The 14,175-nt window shown below is 42.1% G+C and overlaps 1 protein-coding gene across 1 annotated transcript in view; it reads right to left on the bottom strand.

Annotated features, from left to right (window-relative positions):
- LOC122412144 (LON peptidase N-terminal domain and RING finger protein 3) overlaps positions 1-11,180 on the bottom strand; it is a 43,837-nt gene extending 32,657 nt beyond the window's left edge. Inside the window, exon 1 of the mRNA XM_043421478.1 lies at positions 9,528-11,180. Within this exon, the coding sequence (XP_043277413.1) occupies positions 9,528-10,113 (586 nt within the window). The 5' untranslated portion in view covers positions 10,114-11,180. The remainder of the gene's footprint in view (positions 1-9,527) is intronic.
- Positions 11,181-14,175: the final 2,995 nt, after the last annotated feature.

Genomic DNA, 14,175 nt, shown 5'->3' on the forward strand with positions numbered 1-14,175 from the left:
CACGATTGCAGTACTCGTAACGAGGAAAAAATTGTTCAGACAACTCCGCACATGTATTCTCTGGACCAAATAAAAAAGTGCATGTCCATGAGAATTTTTCTCGGAGGCTGGACAAAGCGAGTCATTCTTCTCGGTCAGCGATAGCGGCCCCGCTTCATCGAGTAAAATAGTGATTCACATCTGACGACGTGCTCGTTCTGTATATTTTTATGTACTTTTTGTTCAACGATGCAACTGCACGTATGCAAGTGGGAAAACTTTTCCCGAGGTCTCTACACGATGGGATATCCACGTTAGAGATTCACTTAACGGCAGCAATGCAGCATGAGTTTTTTTAGTTCATACGAAAAATAATCCAGAGCGAGAAAATGTGATCCCACTCACGGTGGGCGTCGAGCAAAAGCCACAGGAGAGAAATCTCATTCGTTACGGAAATGTGATATTTTCGTATGTCGTTTGCCTGCCAAAAGTTCGTATCGAGTGTACAACAAATTCGTCGCCCAGTCAAAATTCTATTAAATTTTTATTCGTTTAGTTACTCAACCTTAATTATGATCAAGCGAATCGTTTCCAAAATCTCAAGAGCCTGGCGCCAAGAAAAAAAGCCAGTGTGAGCCCTGCTGCCGTACTCTGAGTACTCGAAATTAGCAGATTCTCGAACATACAGATTCATTCAAACAGATTCAAGGCAGCAACGGATTTAGCGAAAACCCTCAATTCAATGGACCACTTTTCAGATTTTTCTCCCTTCCTGCCAGTCGATCCTCCTTGCAAGTCGATCCGTGCCCTCGATCCTCAGATATAGTTTCGCGAATTAAAATCTCGTGGCTCGCAGCATTGGAAAAAGAAACCTTAAAACGAGTGTCAACCACCTCCCTAAATGAATGCTCCGAAAAATATTTTTACGTATTATCCACTCGGCGAATTCGAGTCCAGTAGACGAATCGATTTCCTCCCAGCTGAATCAGAGCCTCAAAAATGTATTCGAAAAACCAGTTTGTCCTCAGGTTTTGCCAGTACCGTTATGTAACGCGCGTCAGATCTCTAAGCCGATAGAATAAAATCTAAGAAATAATAAAGTCCCATAAATATAGGAACAATGCCATAACATATATGATTTTTCCAGTACTTAAGTGTTGGGATATTACTAAACGATTATTAGACATTCCAAAAGCAGGGCATTGATTTTCAGACGACAATATTAAAATTAATAAACGGTATCTGTAAAAAGACTTCCTACACTTTTATATTTATTCCAATACAGATTTTTTTTACAGTGGCACACTTGGCAGGACACGGGGATAGAACTTTATTTTCTGCTGTTCGAAAATGCCCCATGATCACGCGATTATATGAAGCTAAAAGACGAATCTGGATACATACGCGTTGTATATCTTATCTGTACGTTTGTTCGATCAGAAATTAGTTTGGGCTATACTAAATGTACGTAAGCAACCAAAAATAGAAAGTGGTATATAACAGCAATGACTTATATATGTGCGTATGTCCTTCAGGAGAATTGTTCAATTTAGAGTTATGTGCTCGTGTTTGTGAGTCACATTTTAATGCGATGGAGTGATCGATTATCCAGCACTATGATTGTTGGTGGAAGGTATTGTTCGTCGCAGCTTTACAAATGATTTAAGTATTTTTTTTTCATGGGTATTGCCATTCGGTTCTTATAAGCTCACAATTGATTAAACGCTCCGAAAACGAGCAGGCAGTCACAAAAATAATGAAAGCTTTCAAGAGTGTTTCTACGTTCGATTTTGGACTCGATCGTCAATAAATTTGGCATCAAAATTCTTCTGGATTAAGTTGCAGATTTTTATCGTCACACAGAAGGAAAGAAGATTCGGATCCCAATACAATTTTCCTCGGTGACTGGCGTTCCGAATTTCGAGTATTTTCAAAGTGAGGAACATTGAACGAGGACCTCGTCTAATGGCCAAGTAATAAAAAGGGGACAAACTCATGCTTTTGTTCGAACTCGCTCTTTCTTTCTTTCTTTTATTTTCTTTCTCTTACTGCCGCGTCATCACCTTGACACCATTCCCGGCGTACCAAACTGATTAATTTCGTTTCGGCCTCCCGGATTCTTGCATAATCCGAACTTGCGTACGGATCCGTAAAACCTGGAGGTTCCAACATGGAAGACTGTTGAGGGATTAGCTCAGATTTTTATCGAGTCGCTAATAAATCAGGCTTGTATAATCTTGAAATTCTCGTGACGAATTTTTCACATTATTTTTTCCGAACGCTCCTCCCCAGGCTTCAGGACTCATCCCACAACTCCGACCCCTCAATAAAATCGAATACACAAATGTTCCCCCGCATTTTTTCGGGTTCGTGAACGCGCTCACGTCTGTGCAGACACAGGCAGTTACCACTTGGGAATAAGAATGGAGAAAAGATCGAGTGCTGGGTCTCGAACAGGACCACAGGGACGTGAGAGTACACACGATGGAAAACAAAACAAATAGGAGGGAAGAATAAAGAAGAAAAAAGAGGAGAAGAAGAAGAATGGAAGGAGGAAAGAAAGACCTCGAGAGAGGCTCTCCTCGACCTGCTCGAGCCCCGTCGGCAAGCATCGAAGAGCGCACTCGTGGCCCTGACACGTTGCTCCCGTTCCATATATCCCTTTTCGCACACTACCTAAATCGTTCGATATTTTCGTATCCGGACTGGCATCGCTCTCCGTTCGTTTCCTCCCTCTTCGCGATCAGGCTTCCTTCTTTTACGGTTTTTTGTTTCCCCTCCCGTTCCAGGCGAAGGCAACGTCTCATGGTCACGTAAAATTACTGGGGACGGTAAATTATCAATCTCCCTGGATAATCGCAACGCCAATGGTCGAAGAACTCAACAAAATTAATGGAGAAAAACGATCTCGACAGATCTGTAACGAGTGTAAAGGCATTTTCATCGTTTGGTTGGAAACGTTTCGGTGCAGCAAATGTTTCGCGAGTGCACGCATCGTACTAGCTGCTCCGGGGCGTTTATCAACTGATAACTCATCGTTAAGGACCTTGGACGGAGAGGCCAGGACTTTCGCCTTGAACTTCCACAGCGTATGGTCGCCTCGACCTGGGAAATCCTGTGGATTTATTTCGAAATGCTATGTCCTTGATACTCTTTACACACGAATGTTATAGAATTTGAAATTCACATCACAGAGGACCCTTATCCCCGGAGGGAATCGTGAGGCGAAAGAGAAACCACTCTCGAGAGTGTTATTTCTTTCTTCTCTCCCTCGTTTGGCAAGTATCCACGGAGGAAAGAAAAAAGAAAATGTACGAATTGTATACGCGGAACAGCCGCGAACACGAGTTGCTCCGAAGAACACACACGTACAGAAATCCGTGTAGAAAAACTCGACGAATTTGCCTTCGCGACGAGCGCTTTCGATATACGCATCCTTAAAACAATCTTTACTGTCTCGGATACTTGGAAATGAGAGATTTACATGGGGGAAATAAATTCTCATTAAAATATAAGAAATGGCGAATGGTTGAAGCACTTTTCGTTGAGCGATTTAACTTTTGCAGCTTTCTAAGATCTTCCAGCCGCTTCGGAAATAGTCTCAAAAAGCTTACCGTAACCTCGAACCATCGACTCCGTTTATTTCGATCATAAGAGTGGAATCATTTCTATAAATCAGTAATTTTGAAGTCTTAGAATTGTACAAAAGGATCACGAGAATTAGTAATCGATGGAAAATATTATTAATAGAAACACATTTTTGAAGTACAACAAATTTCTATCAAAATGTTGATTACCATTCTTCATATTTTTCAAGAAACTCCGAACCCGTGATCTCTGCTGTAATTGAGCTCCGTTTTAAAACTTCAAGTCCGCTTCTGCTGGTTTTTTTTTTTAATGCTCTGGGTCGAGCTGTAACTGCATCCTTTGATAAAAATATTTCCAGCACTTCTGTCAATGGACATCATTTTCGTTCTAGCCAGCAGGAAGTTGAGCGCGAACTTATTTAATTTTATTAAAATATTAAATAAAACGAAAACGAAATATCGACCTGGATTAGTTTATGACACAGTACGATTTAAGGAGGATCATCAGCTTCACGAAAGAGGTTATGTAACTACGAATTTGATTGTGTATACGTTTTTGAATATGGAAAAATGGGGCCTGTGGAATTATTTCCTATGCGTAGATGTTGAATATTCCAAGTTTGAAAATTATTTTCTAAAAATCAGCTGAATTAAATGGATCGAAAATTGGAGAGGCTGTAGAAAATATATCCAAAAATGGATTCTAAAACTTTGATTGAGCTATCACTGTTTTCCCCTTGCTGATGTTCCTCCTCAATGAGAAAATTTTTCACTAAATAAATGACGTTCCAATGTAGAATTATCCCAGGGAACAAAAGAGCCTTAAGAGTCGCATTGATTTCGGTTAATTTCTTTTACACGTTAAATAATTACGTTGCAGCTCGTGAACCGACATAATACTGGGATACGTTCGTTCGAAGTTCTGTGTCACAATACCTAAAACGGTGATTAAAAGAATCCTCCTGGCAGAACTAACATGTCCAAAAATAGAGAACGAGAGGAGAGACGAATGACGCGACGTTCTTGAGAGCCATGGAAAACTGGCTGAGAGAGCGCAGGTGCGAGGGAGAGAACGGAAGAGTGTGAGTAAACGTTAGTGCAGGTTTTTTTGCGGGAGATAAACCACCGGAAAGTTTTCTCATGGCAGACCGTGCTGGGTTTTATTCGTGTTGAACGGTGTACAGGTGGCCGCGAGCATTGGCACGAGGGACGATTCGTCGTCGAGTGGTCACGGTCCGAGCGTTCGTTTCAATTTTTCTAAATTCTTATCGTTTGCTCCTTATTTTATTTCAAGACGCAATATATCATTTGATCGTAGAAATTCAGCGCGCGAGAGAAAAAACTGACCAATTTTCGTTGCCTTTCCACCTTCATATTTGGTGTCGAAAAGTACGCCGGCAACTCTTGCATAATAATTCCACTTTTCGCATTCGTGTTGGCCTTCTTTTTTCGCACTATGCATGAAAGAAAATCGATAGCGTTACGTGTCCTGGCCCCGGACGAGGGGAGCGTGATACACACAAATTTAGCACCTGCTTAAAACGATTCCGCTTCCTTCGAATCATGTGGCTTTCAACGAATAGGCACACTTAATAAGACTGGAAAAAAGCCTATTGGGATGGCCTGCTGGTCGTGAGAGGAGGCCATTCCACAGCTATGAACAATCAAAAATATACTTCGGTCGAGCTAACATACTTTGAATCTCATCCAATAGAATCAATCTCAACGAATCCAAAAGGCAAGAAAAAACAAATTCTCCAACTTGTTCCAAAGAACCAAAGTTCGACGTAATTCAACGGAAAACTGGATGCATTGGCTGCTCACATTGAAGCCTCTAAATCCACCATGCCAAAATTGAAATCTCTAAAAAAAATCAAATCAAAATATTAATAAACCAGGAGTAGATTCTCCGAAGCCACGATTCGTCGTATTTCTGTATCACTCGATCCCAGTGCAGTGCATTGCGCATACCGGTGTCGGCATATAGCTCGGAAACTACGCTGTACTGTGGCAGCATTGGAACTCCGATGCTCATTTCCTTACGTAACAACGTAAGGAAGGGAGAGCCGAAAGTACGAAGCGGGAGCGAGAGCGAGACTCCACTATATATCCTGTCGTCATCGTGGTCGACTCGAACTGGCCGTGAACTTATAGTATACAGGCGCAGTGAGCTAGTCAGCTTGCATATGGGGAATTCTCTGTCTCTTTTTCTCCACTAGACTGCTCTCTTTAAGCAGCTGCACGTCCCTTTCTTCGGCGAGCCCCACCCAATCCCTGCTATTCCAGTAGCAACACCTACGAGTGTATACGCGTAAACGCATGGAAAACGAAAAATGCGTGCAGCAGGACAAATAAACGAGGATCATTGCTGTTTGGGGTGTTAATAGATGGCGTGAAAAAAGGGAAAAAAATTCCATTCGGTCGAACGATCGAACGGGGGAAACAACAAAACGACAGAAATAGTTTAACGACAAATTCAACAATATTTTTTCCCAACTGAATGACATTTTTTCCCAACTGAATGACATTTTCTAGCAACCGATCATTTCGAATCGGTTGCTTCATGTAGCTCACATACATGTTAAGAGATTCTTTTTTTTGTTAAGACCCAATTACTTGACTCTTTAAAAACGGGGATTTTTACGTTGAAGTCGACCTTTTTTACAGGAAATTTGTGCATAATATCGATGAATTTTTCAAGTGGAGTGCCCGACCAAACTAGTGGTTGATATTTCGACCAGACCCGTCCTTTAAGGTAGATCATGTCCGAAGGACCGTATTTTATGGGTGTCTAAATTGGGTCGATTATTTACTTCCTAATTTAAGATATTTTCAATTTAAATTAATGTCAGAGTTGTTAATTCGAAATTGTAAATAAATTTTTCAAATTATCATTGTGTGTCCTTTTTCATAAACTTCGTAAGAAGCTTTCATTCGTTATATGGAAAGATAGAAGATTTTTTACCCACATCTCCTATAACCTGTGTATTTTTTCTACATATTTAAGCACGTTTATCTCAATAACCGTGCAAATTTCAAGACTTTCTTAAGAAAATCGTTTCGTGTACGAACTACCTAAAAAATTAACAGCGACGATCATTTTTCCGGGATTGGAAGTTCCACCTTTGTAGCAATTCATTTTACTTTCTTCTTCGTGGAATTTGCAAAAAATTGACAGGTTCGCCACGTTTCTTAGTAAATAGTTATTGGGATGGTTCCCTCACGATTTTCTGAGTTTCTTCTTCACACGATTGCTCGAAAACATTTAATTGCAAGGAAACATGCATAAGGAATAGTTACTAAAAAAGGAAGAGCTCAGTTCTCATGATTATTTGATGGAATTTTGTGTCATTTTTTCGACCTCCACTGACATCCACGACCTCTGATTATCGCGTACTGTTCATACTTATTTTTCTCCCTTTTCACGCTTTTGGAAAACTTCGTACTGCTACGGAATTCGAGGGACATGAGAGACAACCGAGTGGGAAATCTTGCGAGAGAGTGGAGAGCCCTCTCTCACGAGAGCGGATTCTTTATAGCCGGTTTATTAATAGCCAGGACGTATAATGATTATCAGGTGGGAATCCGTTCGAGCGAGAACGTTGACCCATCGCGTGTATCCGTGTTTATACATACACGTATAAAAAATAAATGTATGGATACGGATACAGATATCGCGGAGAATAGTGGGTTTTCGGGTGTTCGGCTCTGCCATAAATTTTCTGAAAACCCTCCCGGGGTTCAATCTTCAGCGGGATTAACAGGAATTTTCGTTGACTCGAGTTTCCATCTTCAACGTCTATTTCCTTCCCCTTTCCATGTCCATTTTCTCCATCGGGAAAATCGATATTGATGCGCTACGCTTTCGAGGCTCGTCTCCAATGTGCATTGATACTTTGTTCTGAGTTATTTCTTCATTAGATCGACATTTTCTGCAAATGACGAAACATATTTTTGCACCGACGACTCGAGTCTTTGACTTTTACTGTTATTTTTTCGATTCACTTTTGCGAGGGATATTTTTCACGATGCAAATAACATAACTCAGTCGAATAGTGTTCACGAAATGTTTTTGTATTTTTATGGGGTCTGCAGGAAGCAAAGGCTGCATGAAAAAATACCGATTTCATAATTTTCCATTCTAATTCGTCATTTAATCATTCGAAGTGATTTCGTGACGTTTTGAATTTCTTGTTCAGGTGGACGAAAAAATTGGTTTGCCAATTCCACGTCATTTAAGTACGTTGCTTGCTTGTCTGATTATAAATACTGCACTAAATAATGATATTTTTGGGAATTGAACCACATGCGAAAGCAAGTGCTCAAAAAAAAGTAAGAAACGCATAAAAATGCCGATATGGCAACGTCCGAGGAGCCGAGGGCAAAGGAGCGTCGACTGGTGCTTGTTCTGCTGCGTATGCGCCGTTGCAGCTACGGGGTCGTCAACCAGCAGCGAGAGAGCGAGATGGCGAAACGCCCCCGGCTCTTCCCTCGCGGTTTGACGATTGAAAGAGCCCACTGGCATGCGATCTCACACGAGATGAGAAACAACGCAAGTGCAGTGAAGAAAGAAGTGCATGATGGACCGAAATATGCGGAGACAACGATCTCGTAAATCTCCAAAATTTCAGGAAAGATCAAAGGTCGCTCATAGCCGACAAACAATCGTATCAGTTTGACTTGTCATTTTCACTGTCACAGTATGAAAAGTTCTTCAATTTCAAATCATCTTTTTCCATAGCCTGACGCAAAGGTCCAAGACTTATTCTCGTTCAAGGTCACCATCCTGGAGAGTTGCACAGGAATTCAATGGAGAACCGGATTCGTGGATGCAAAGAGAGAAAAATTCGAACGAATACGAGTTACGAACCAGAGTTCGATGCTTCGATATTTCGAGAATCCCATTTTATCAATATGAAGACATATCCGGAGATTAGGAGCCAACTTTTGTCTCTCACCAATTCAGAAATTTGACCTCGGTTAAGGTAGATCGTGCCCGAAGGATCGTATTTTATGGGTGTCTAAATTGGGTCAATTATTCACTTCCTAATTTAAGATATTTTCAATTCAAATTAATGTCAGAGTTGTTAATTCGAAATTGTAAATAAAAATTTTCAACTTATCTCATCGCGAATGAAATTACAAGCCATTTATTAAACGCGGATCCATCATTGACTGAACCCCAAATTTCATTCGTCCCTCGCGTAAATACTACAGTTTTTTATGTAAAAAATCGCATTAGAGAACGCAAAGGGAAAGCACAACGGGAAATGGATCGAGAAAAAAGTATTAAAAATACAGAAAGCTATGACAGGAATGGGCCAAGCCAAGAATAAACAAAATGCTGAAATAAGCAGATGTGAGGTTACGAGTGCTCATTACCAATTTCGTTCAATCTTTAACGTAATATATCTTTATCACTAGTAAGACAATCGTCTCGAATTTTCTCCCAGACCTTCGTTATATACTTCACTGTCATTGTGTACTTTTTCATAAACTTCGTAAGAAGCGTTCATTCGTTAAATTGAGAAATAAACGACTTTTTACGCACAGTCCCTACAACCCTGTGTATTTTTCTTCATATTTAAGCACGTTTATCTAAATAACCGATAAGACGAACCCTTTAAAATTTGATATGCGTGCGAGTCGACTACCCGTTTAAACTCTGTGTAAATTTCAAGCTTTCTTAAGAGAATCATTTCGTGCATGAACTACCTCAATAATTCCATTTTCGTCACTTGCGACATTAGCTTAGTACATTACAAACAAAAGTAATTAAGTACAATCGAGAATTTCGAGTTTCCAACAATGCAAGTTTTGATCGTGGATTTTGCGCAGCTCCAAGCTACGATTTGACGGTTTTAAGTTGATTTTGAAGCGCGTTTACTGCGAACCAATTCGTATCGATTAAACTGTAAAATAAAAAGAGTAAAGAAGAAAAAAAGGAATGAAGAGACTCACCAAGATGCACGGCAAGGTTGTAGCGTTCGAGAGCCTGACCCGGATGGCCTTCTTTGAGCAGGAGGTCACCCTCGTGTCTGGCCCTGCTAGCTTCGGCCTCGGTCGGCCACCACTTTTCGACGAGCCTTTGAACGAGTACGTTGGTTTCGCCGATGGGTCCATTTTTTTGTCCGCAGGAGCGACACAACTTCGAGGCCTCGTAACAACTGCGACAATGTGTATGTCCGCAGCTGGAAGTGACCGGTTGATAGAGACAGTCGTCGCATGTGGTGCACAAAAAGGCGGTAGAGCCTGACGAGGCATCGGTCTGCTCCCGGCGCCTTGTGGTCAAACTTTTCTTACTGTCGAGATCATCGAGCAGAGCAGTTGCCAAATGACGGAGTCGTTCAGGACTGGCCGGGCTGATGGCTAAACATCGCGAATAAACGTCGAGGGATTCGCGAACTCTGCCGCACCGTGCCAGGGAATCACCGTAGCCGAATAGCGTTTCGATGTTTGGTTTTTGTTGTTTTAAGCTACGCTCATAAATCTCGAGGGCTAACCGATAGTTTTTCGAAGCGAAAGCTTCTTTCGCTATTTCCGTCATTTTTCCCCGGTTATTCGCTTCCTTTTCTCCTTTTCTTATTAACGTACTCGTGTTTCTTCATGGACTCGATAACTACCGAGGCGAATATTTTCATACGCATTTACGTGTGTATTCTTGGAGAATTCGTCGCGGTAAGCCGATCGAGAAGATCCTCAGAGCCTCGAATCCACCGAGTTTTTTTCCAAACTCTTGATCGAGGTACGCGCTATTCCCCCGGAGATCGATCCGTCGATGCACATGTCCCTGGGTAGGCACACAACTCGACGAAAATTAGGCTCGAACGTAATCCTCTCGGTAGAAGCCGCTTCCCGCTGATTTCGAGATACTGAAAACGCTGCACATTCTCGTTAATCGACCAATAATTTCTCAGCTATTTCCAAATTCCACTGCGTATATTCGACACTCGCGTTATCTCCGAAAAGAAGAAAAAAACGAACGAAGCGGTCACTCGAAATTTCCGATAAACTCGATTATTCCGTTTGGCTAATTTCACAGGGTTGCACTTTTAATCGTAACGATTGTACACTCGCGTCATTCATTCTGTATTCCAAGTTATTTCATTCCCGAGAAGCTTCAACTCGCCCAATTATTTCCGGTAGTGGCACGTCGAACGGGCGATTAAAAAGTTAAATAAATATGAAAATCGTGATAGAAACGAGAACGGAGTAGGGTCGTTTGACAGTTGCGTGGCGAGCACGCGGGCGGGCTTCGCTCGCTTGGAGGGGCGTACGAGCAAACGTCTCTGAGTCAACTGACGTCTCGGCTGTCAGTGGCACACTGGCGGCCCAGAGCGTCGGCGTTCTCGACGAGTCGCGCGCGGTTTTCGTTCTCTCTCTCTCTCTCTCTCCCTCCCTGCCCCGAGCGCTCCCTCCCTCCGGCCGCTTCATCGTTCCCCCTTTCTTTCTTTCTCTCCCTCTCGCTCTCTCTTTCGCTCGCGTATGCGTCGGGAATTTGGAGAACCTGAATATTATGCTCCATCCACACCCAATTCGACGCGATAGTGGCGATACCCTCGGCTCAAAACGGCAGCGAAAGGAAGCAGCGCGTACCGCGGGGAGAATTCGTGTGCGACGTTCTCTTCAAAAAATATTAAAACAAAACGTAAAAAAAACAAGATCGGAGGCGCATTCGCGAGAGATCCGGAGCTTACGAGACGCTGACGCGCGCAGGATATCCCGCGACTCTCCACCTCCCTCGCTTCATTCCGCCAACGAGAGGGACACACATCGATGATGCGTCTCCGACTGATCTAGCCTGGCGTTTAACTTGTATCAAGCATTCCCTGTGTGTGCGTACATATTGTATTGCTCCAACGGGCTTGGCATCAATCATTGCAGCTAATTCGCAGTCGTCTTACGTACTCAACGCTCTCCTGCACTGGGTTAATAAACTTTTGAGAATGTTTCGAAGGAGCGTTTGCTTCTCAACGTACCAAAACAAATTTCATCCTTTTTGTAATCAGTTTGAAAACGTCGGAATGATAGAGCTCGTGCGTGCTACATTTGCTTCCGAATCGTTCGCACGGACGAGTGCAATTTTCGATATTTCAGAAGCCGTTTACGAATTTTCCCGTCGTCCACGACGCCCCGAAGATCCTCGGTTTCTCATAAAAAACTGAAGCGCCGTGGCACTCTTTTTTTAAAGCCCCTTCCGTTCGGCATGTGAAAATATGTTTGCTGCATTTGGGCTCACGTGTGTAGATACGCATTGAAAATGGGGATCGACAGATTGGCCGAAAGATAATCTGTGCATCGTCAGAGTATAATCTTAGCACTGACCTTGTCGCAGAATCAACACTGCTTTTCCTCTGCGTTTTTGCTGCTACAATACGGATCATTCGTTCCGACATTTCGTAAACGAAAGGATGAAAAAAAACTGGTAAAAACGATGACGAGGAGCGCGGCGGAAAAGATCGGTGATTCGGTAGTGATTTTTTCGCTACCGCAGCGAATTTTCTGCGTTGCGTATCTTTTTTCAAATTTATTAAACGTGGCCTCATGCCCTCTCGGAGTTTTATATTAAGAATGCAAGACACCGCAACGAAGGCGCAGTTTTTCCCCCTTCGTGAAGCTCGTCGAGCCTGATTATAAATAAAAACGCGTCAGTTCTGTACATCGCGAAGAAGGAAAATAAAAAATAAAAAAGAAGAAAAAAAAATAAAATAACGAAGAGAAAAAAGCAACAAAGTTTAACCGTTGAGGAGAGAACCGTACGCCGAGACGGTTAATATAATCCTGCTCGTCGACCGAAACCGCGACGGGATCTGAGAATAAAAGCTCCGAGTCAATAATCTCGGACGGTTGGAAAACAAAAAAGGATCGCGGTCGTCCTAGCGATTTCGAAGCGCCTTCGTCTTCGGGTCTCAATTTTGCGAATAAGCGATTTAACCTGTTAGAAAATTCCGCGTGGTTATACCGTTATCTCGGAATTCTCAAGAAAAATAAGGAAAAACTCGAATCGCTCGGCTTTACCGTTTGCCTTTTTATCGTCTTTCGTGTATTTATAAAACGACATTCTGTCGCGTGAAGCACCATTTATAATTAAAAAAGCAGGCGAAATAGTGTGTGCTGTTTTCGTAAAAAAAATATCTCAAATTAGCCTCCTCTCTTCAGAATTCGAACTCCTCGGCACACCGCCGGGGCTGCAGTATCAACGATTGGAATGCGAGAAACTCGTTTATCTCACGAGGATATATAAACTTCGAATCCAAAAGGAGCCCAATCTCGATGCTGCGACGCGACGAAACAAAAGATGCATTATTTGTCGGCATTTATGTGTAGCCGACACGTTTTTTCAGCGCACTTATATATTCGTTTAAAATGTAAATATACGTTACACATAAGCACCACGCGATCAAGTATGGTGTACGTACAAGCTTAATTCAGCACTCTCTCGCGCCGCGCGTATTTATCTTGGACGTTACATAAGCTATTTGTGTCGTACAAAGAGTCACCTTTGCCGATCGCAAAACAAATTGTTAATCATCGAAATACGGCGTATCGCGCTTGAGCCCGAGCACGTTACGTAAAGGAGATCGCGTATTCTTTGCAAGTCCGAGGTACTGTGAATATCTGTAAAAATATCCGCAAATATATATCCATTTACTTGAGTGAAGATTTTGTGAAACTTTGGAGTTTTGGCGAATCATATAAAAGCTTTTTGCCCTTTATTCCTGCGCCCTAATCCTGCTGGGTCAACTCGCCCCTTGAATAATGCGGGCTTCCTTCGACCGGAAACTTGCCAATTTTTTAGTATACTTTGGCGAGTGGAATCTTTTGTTCGAAGAACTCGGAACGTTTGTTTTTTATTTGTACTCAATTTACGCAAACTTTAGAATGAATATTTTATGAAATTTAAAAAATATTTTGACGTCCACGTGGGACCAAATATTTTAGTCAAATTGAACATTTTTCAAGTGTTTCAACCGAATTTTTTTCTTACTGTACACGCATAACCTCATACGCGGCCATGCGTATCCGCAGATCGGATAATGACAAGAAAAATTATCCATTTCAATTACGAGATCATCGAATCAACTTTGATCAGCCTGCGCATCTCTGATTTCCTGATATCAGCGATTGGCGCCAGGCTTTAAACGTTCAAATCATTCATTTCCATTCGGTGTTCACATACACTAAGAATAATGGCTATGAAAACATTTTTCTTTTCCTTTTCTGCTTCATTGATTATTCGCGAGGAGAGAAGTCGAGAAGAAAACCAGTTAAACCGAGATACGCGACGGTTCGCGAAATCGCACAATGGAAACATGCAATTCTTAACGCAGATTCGCCAGCTCTATCAAATGTTATGGTATGCTAAGTGTTTGAGCTTTCGAAGAATCGAGATTACGGTATTGCACTGTGTGCACGAGGTCTTTATTGTCGGTTTATCGACGCTTGCATGTGTGCGACGAGTTGAAGTTGGTGCAACATCCACAGCTGTGTCGTTCGCTGGCTAAAAGATAAGCACCGGGACAAGTGTATTGGGTTCAATATGTTATTACAAATAAATCTTGTCGGAGGATGAAGAAAAAAATCGACGGAGTGCACTGAGTATGTTTAT

This window comes from Venturia canescens, chromosome 6 (assembly GCF_019457755.1).
Source record: "Venturia canescens isolate UGA chromosome 6, ASM1945775v1, whole genome shotgun sequence".
NCBI lineage: Eukaryota > Metazoa > Arthropoda > Insecta > Hymenoptera > Ichneumonidae > Venturia > Venturia canescens.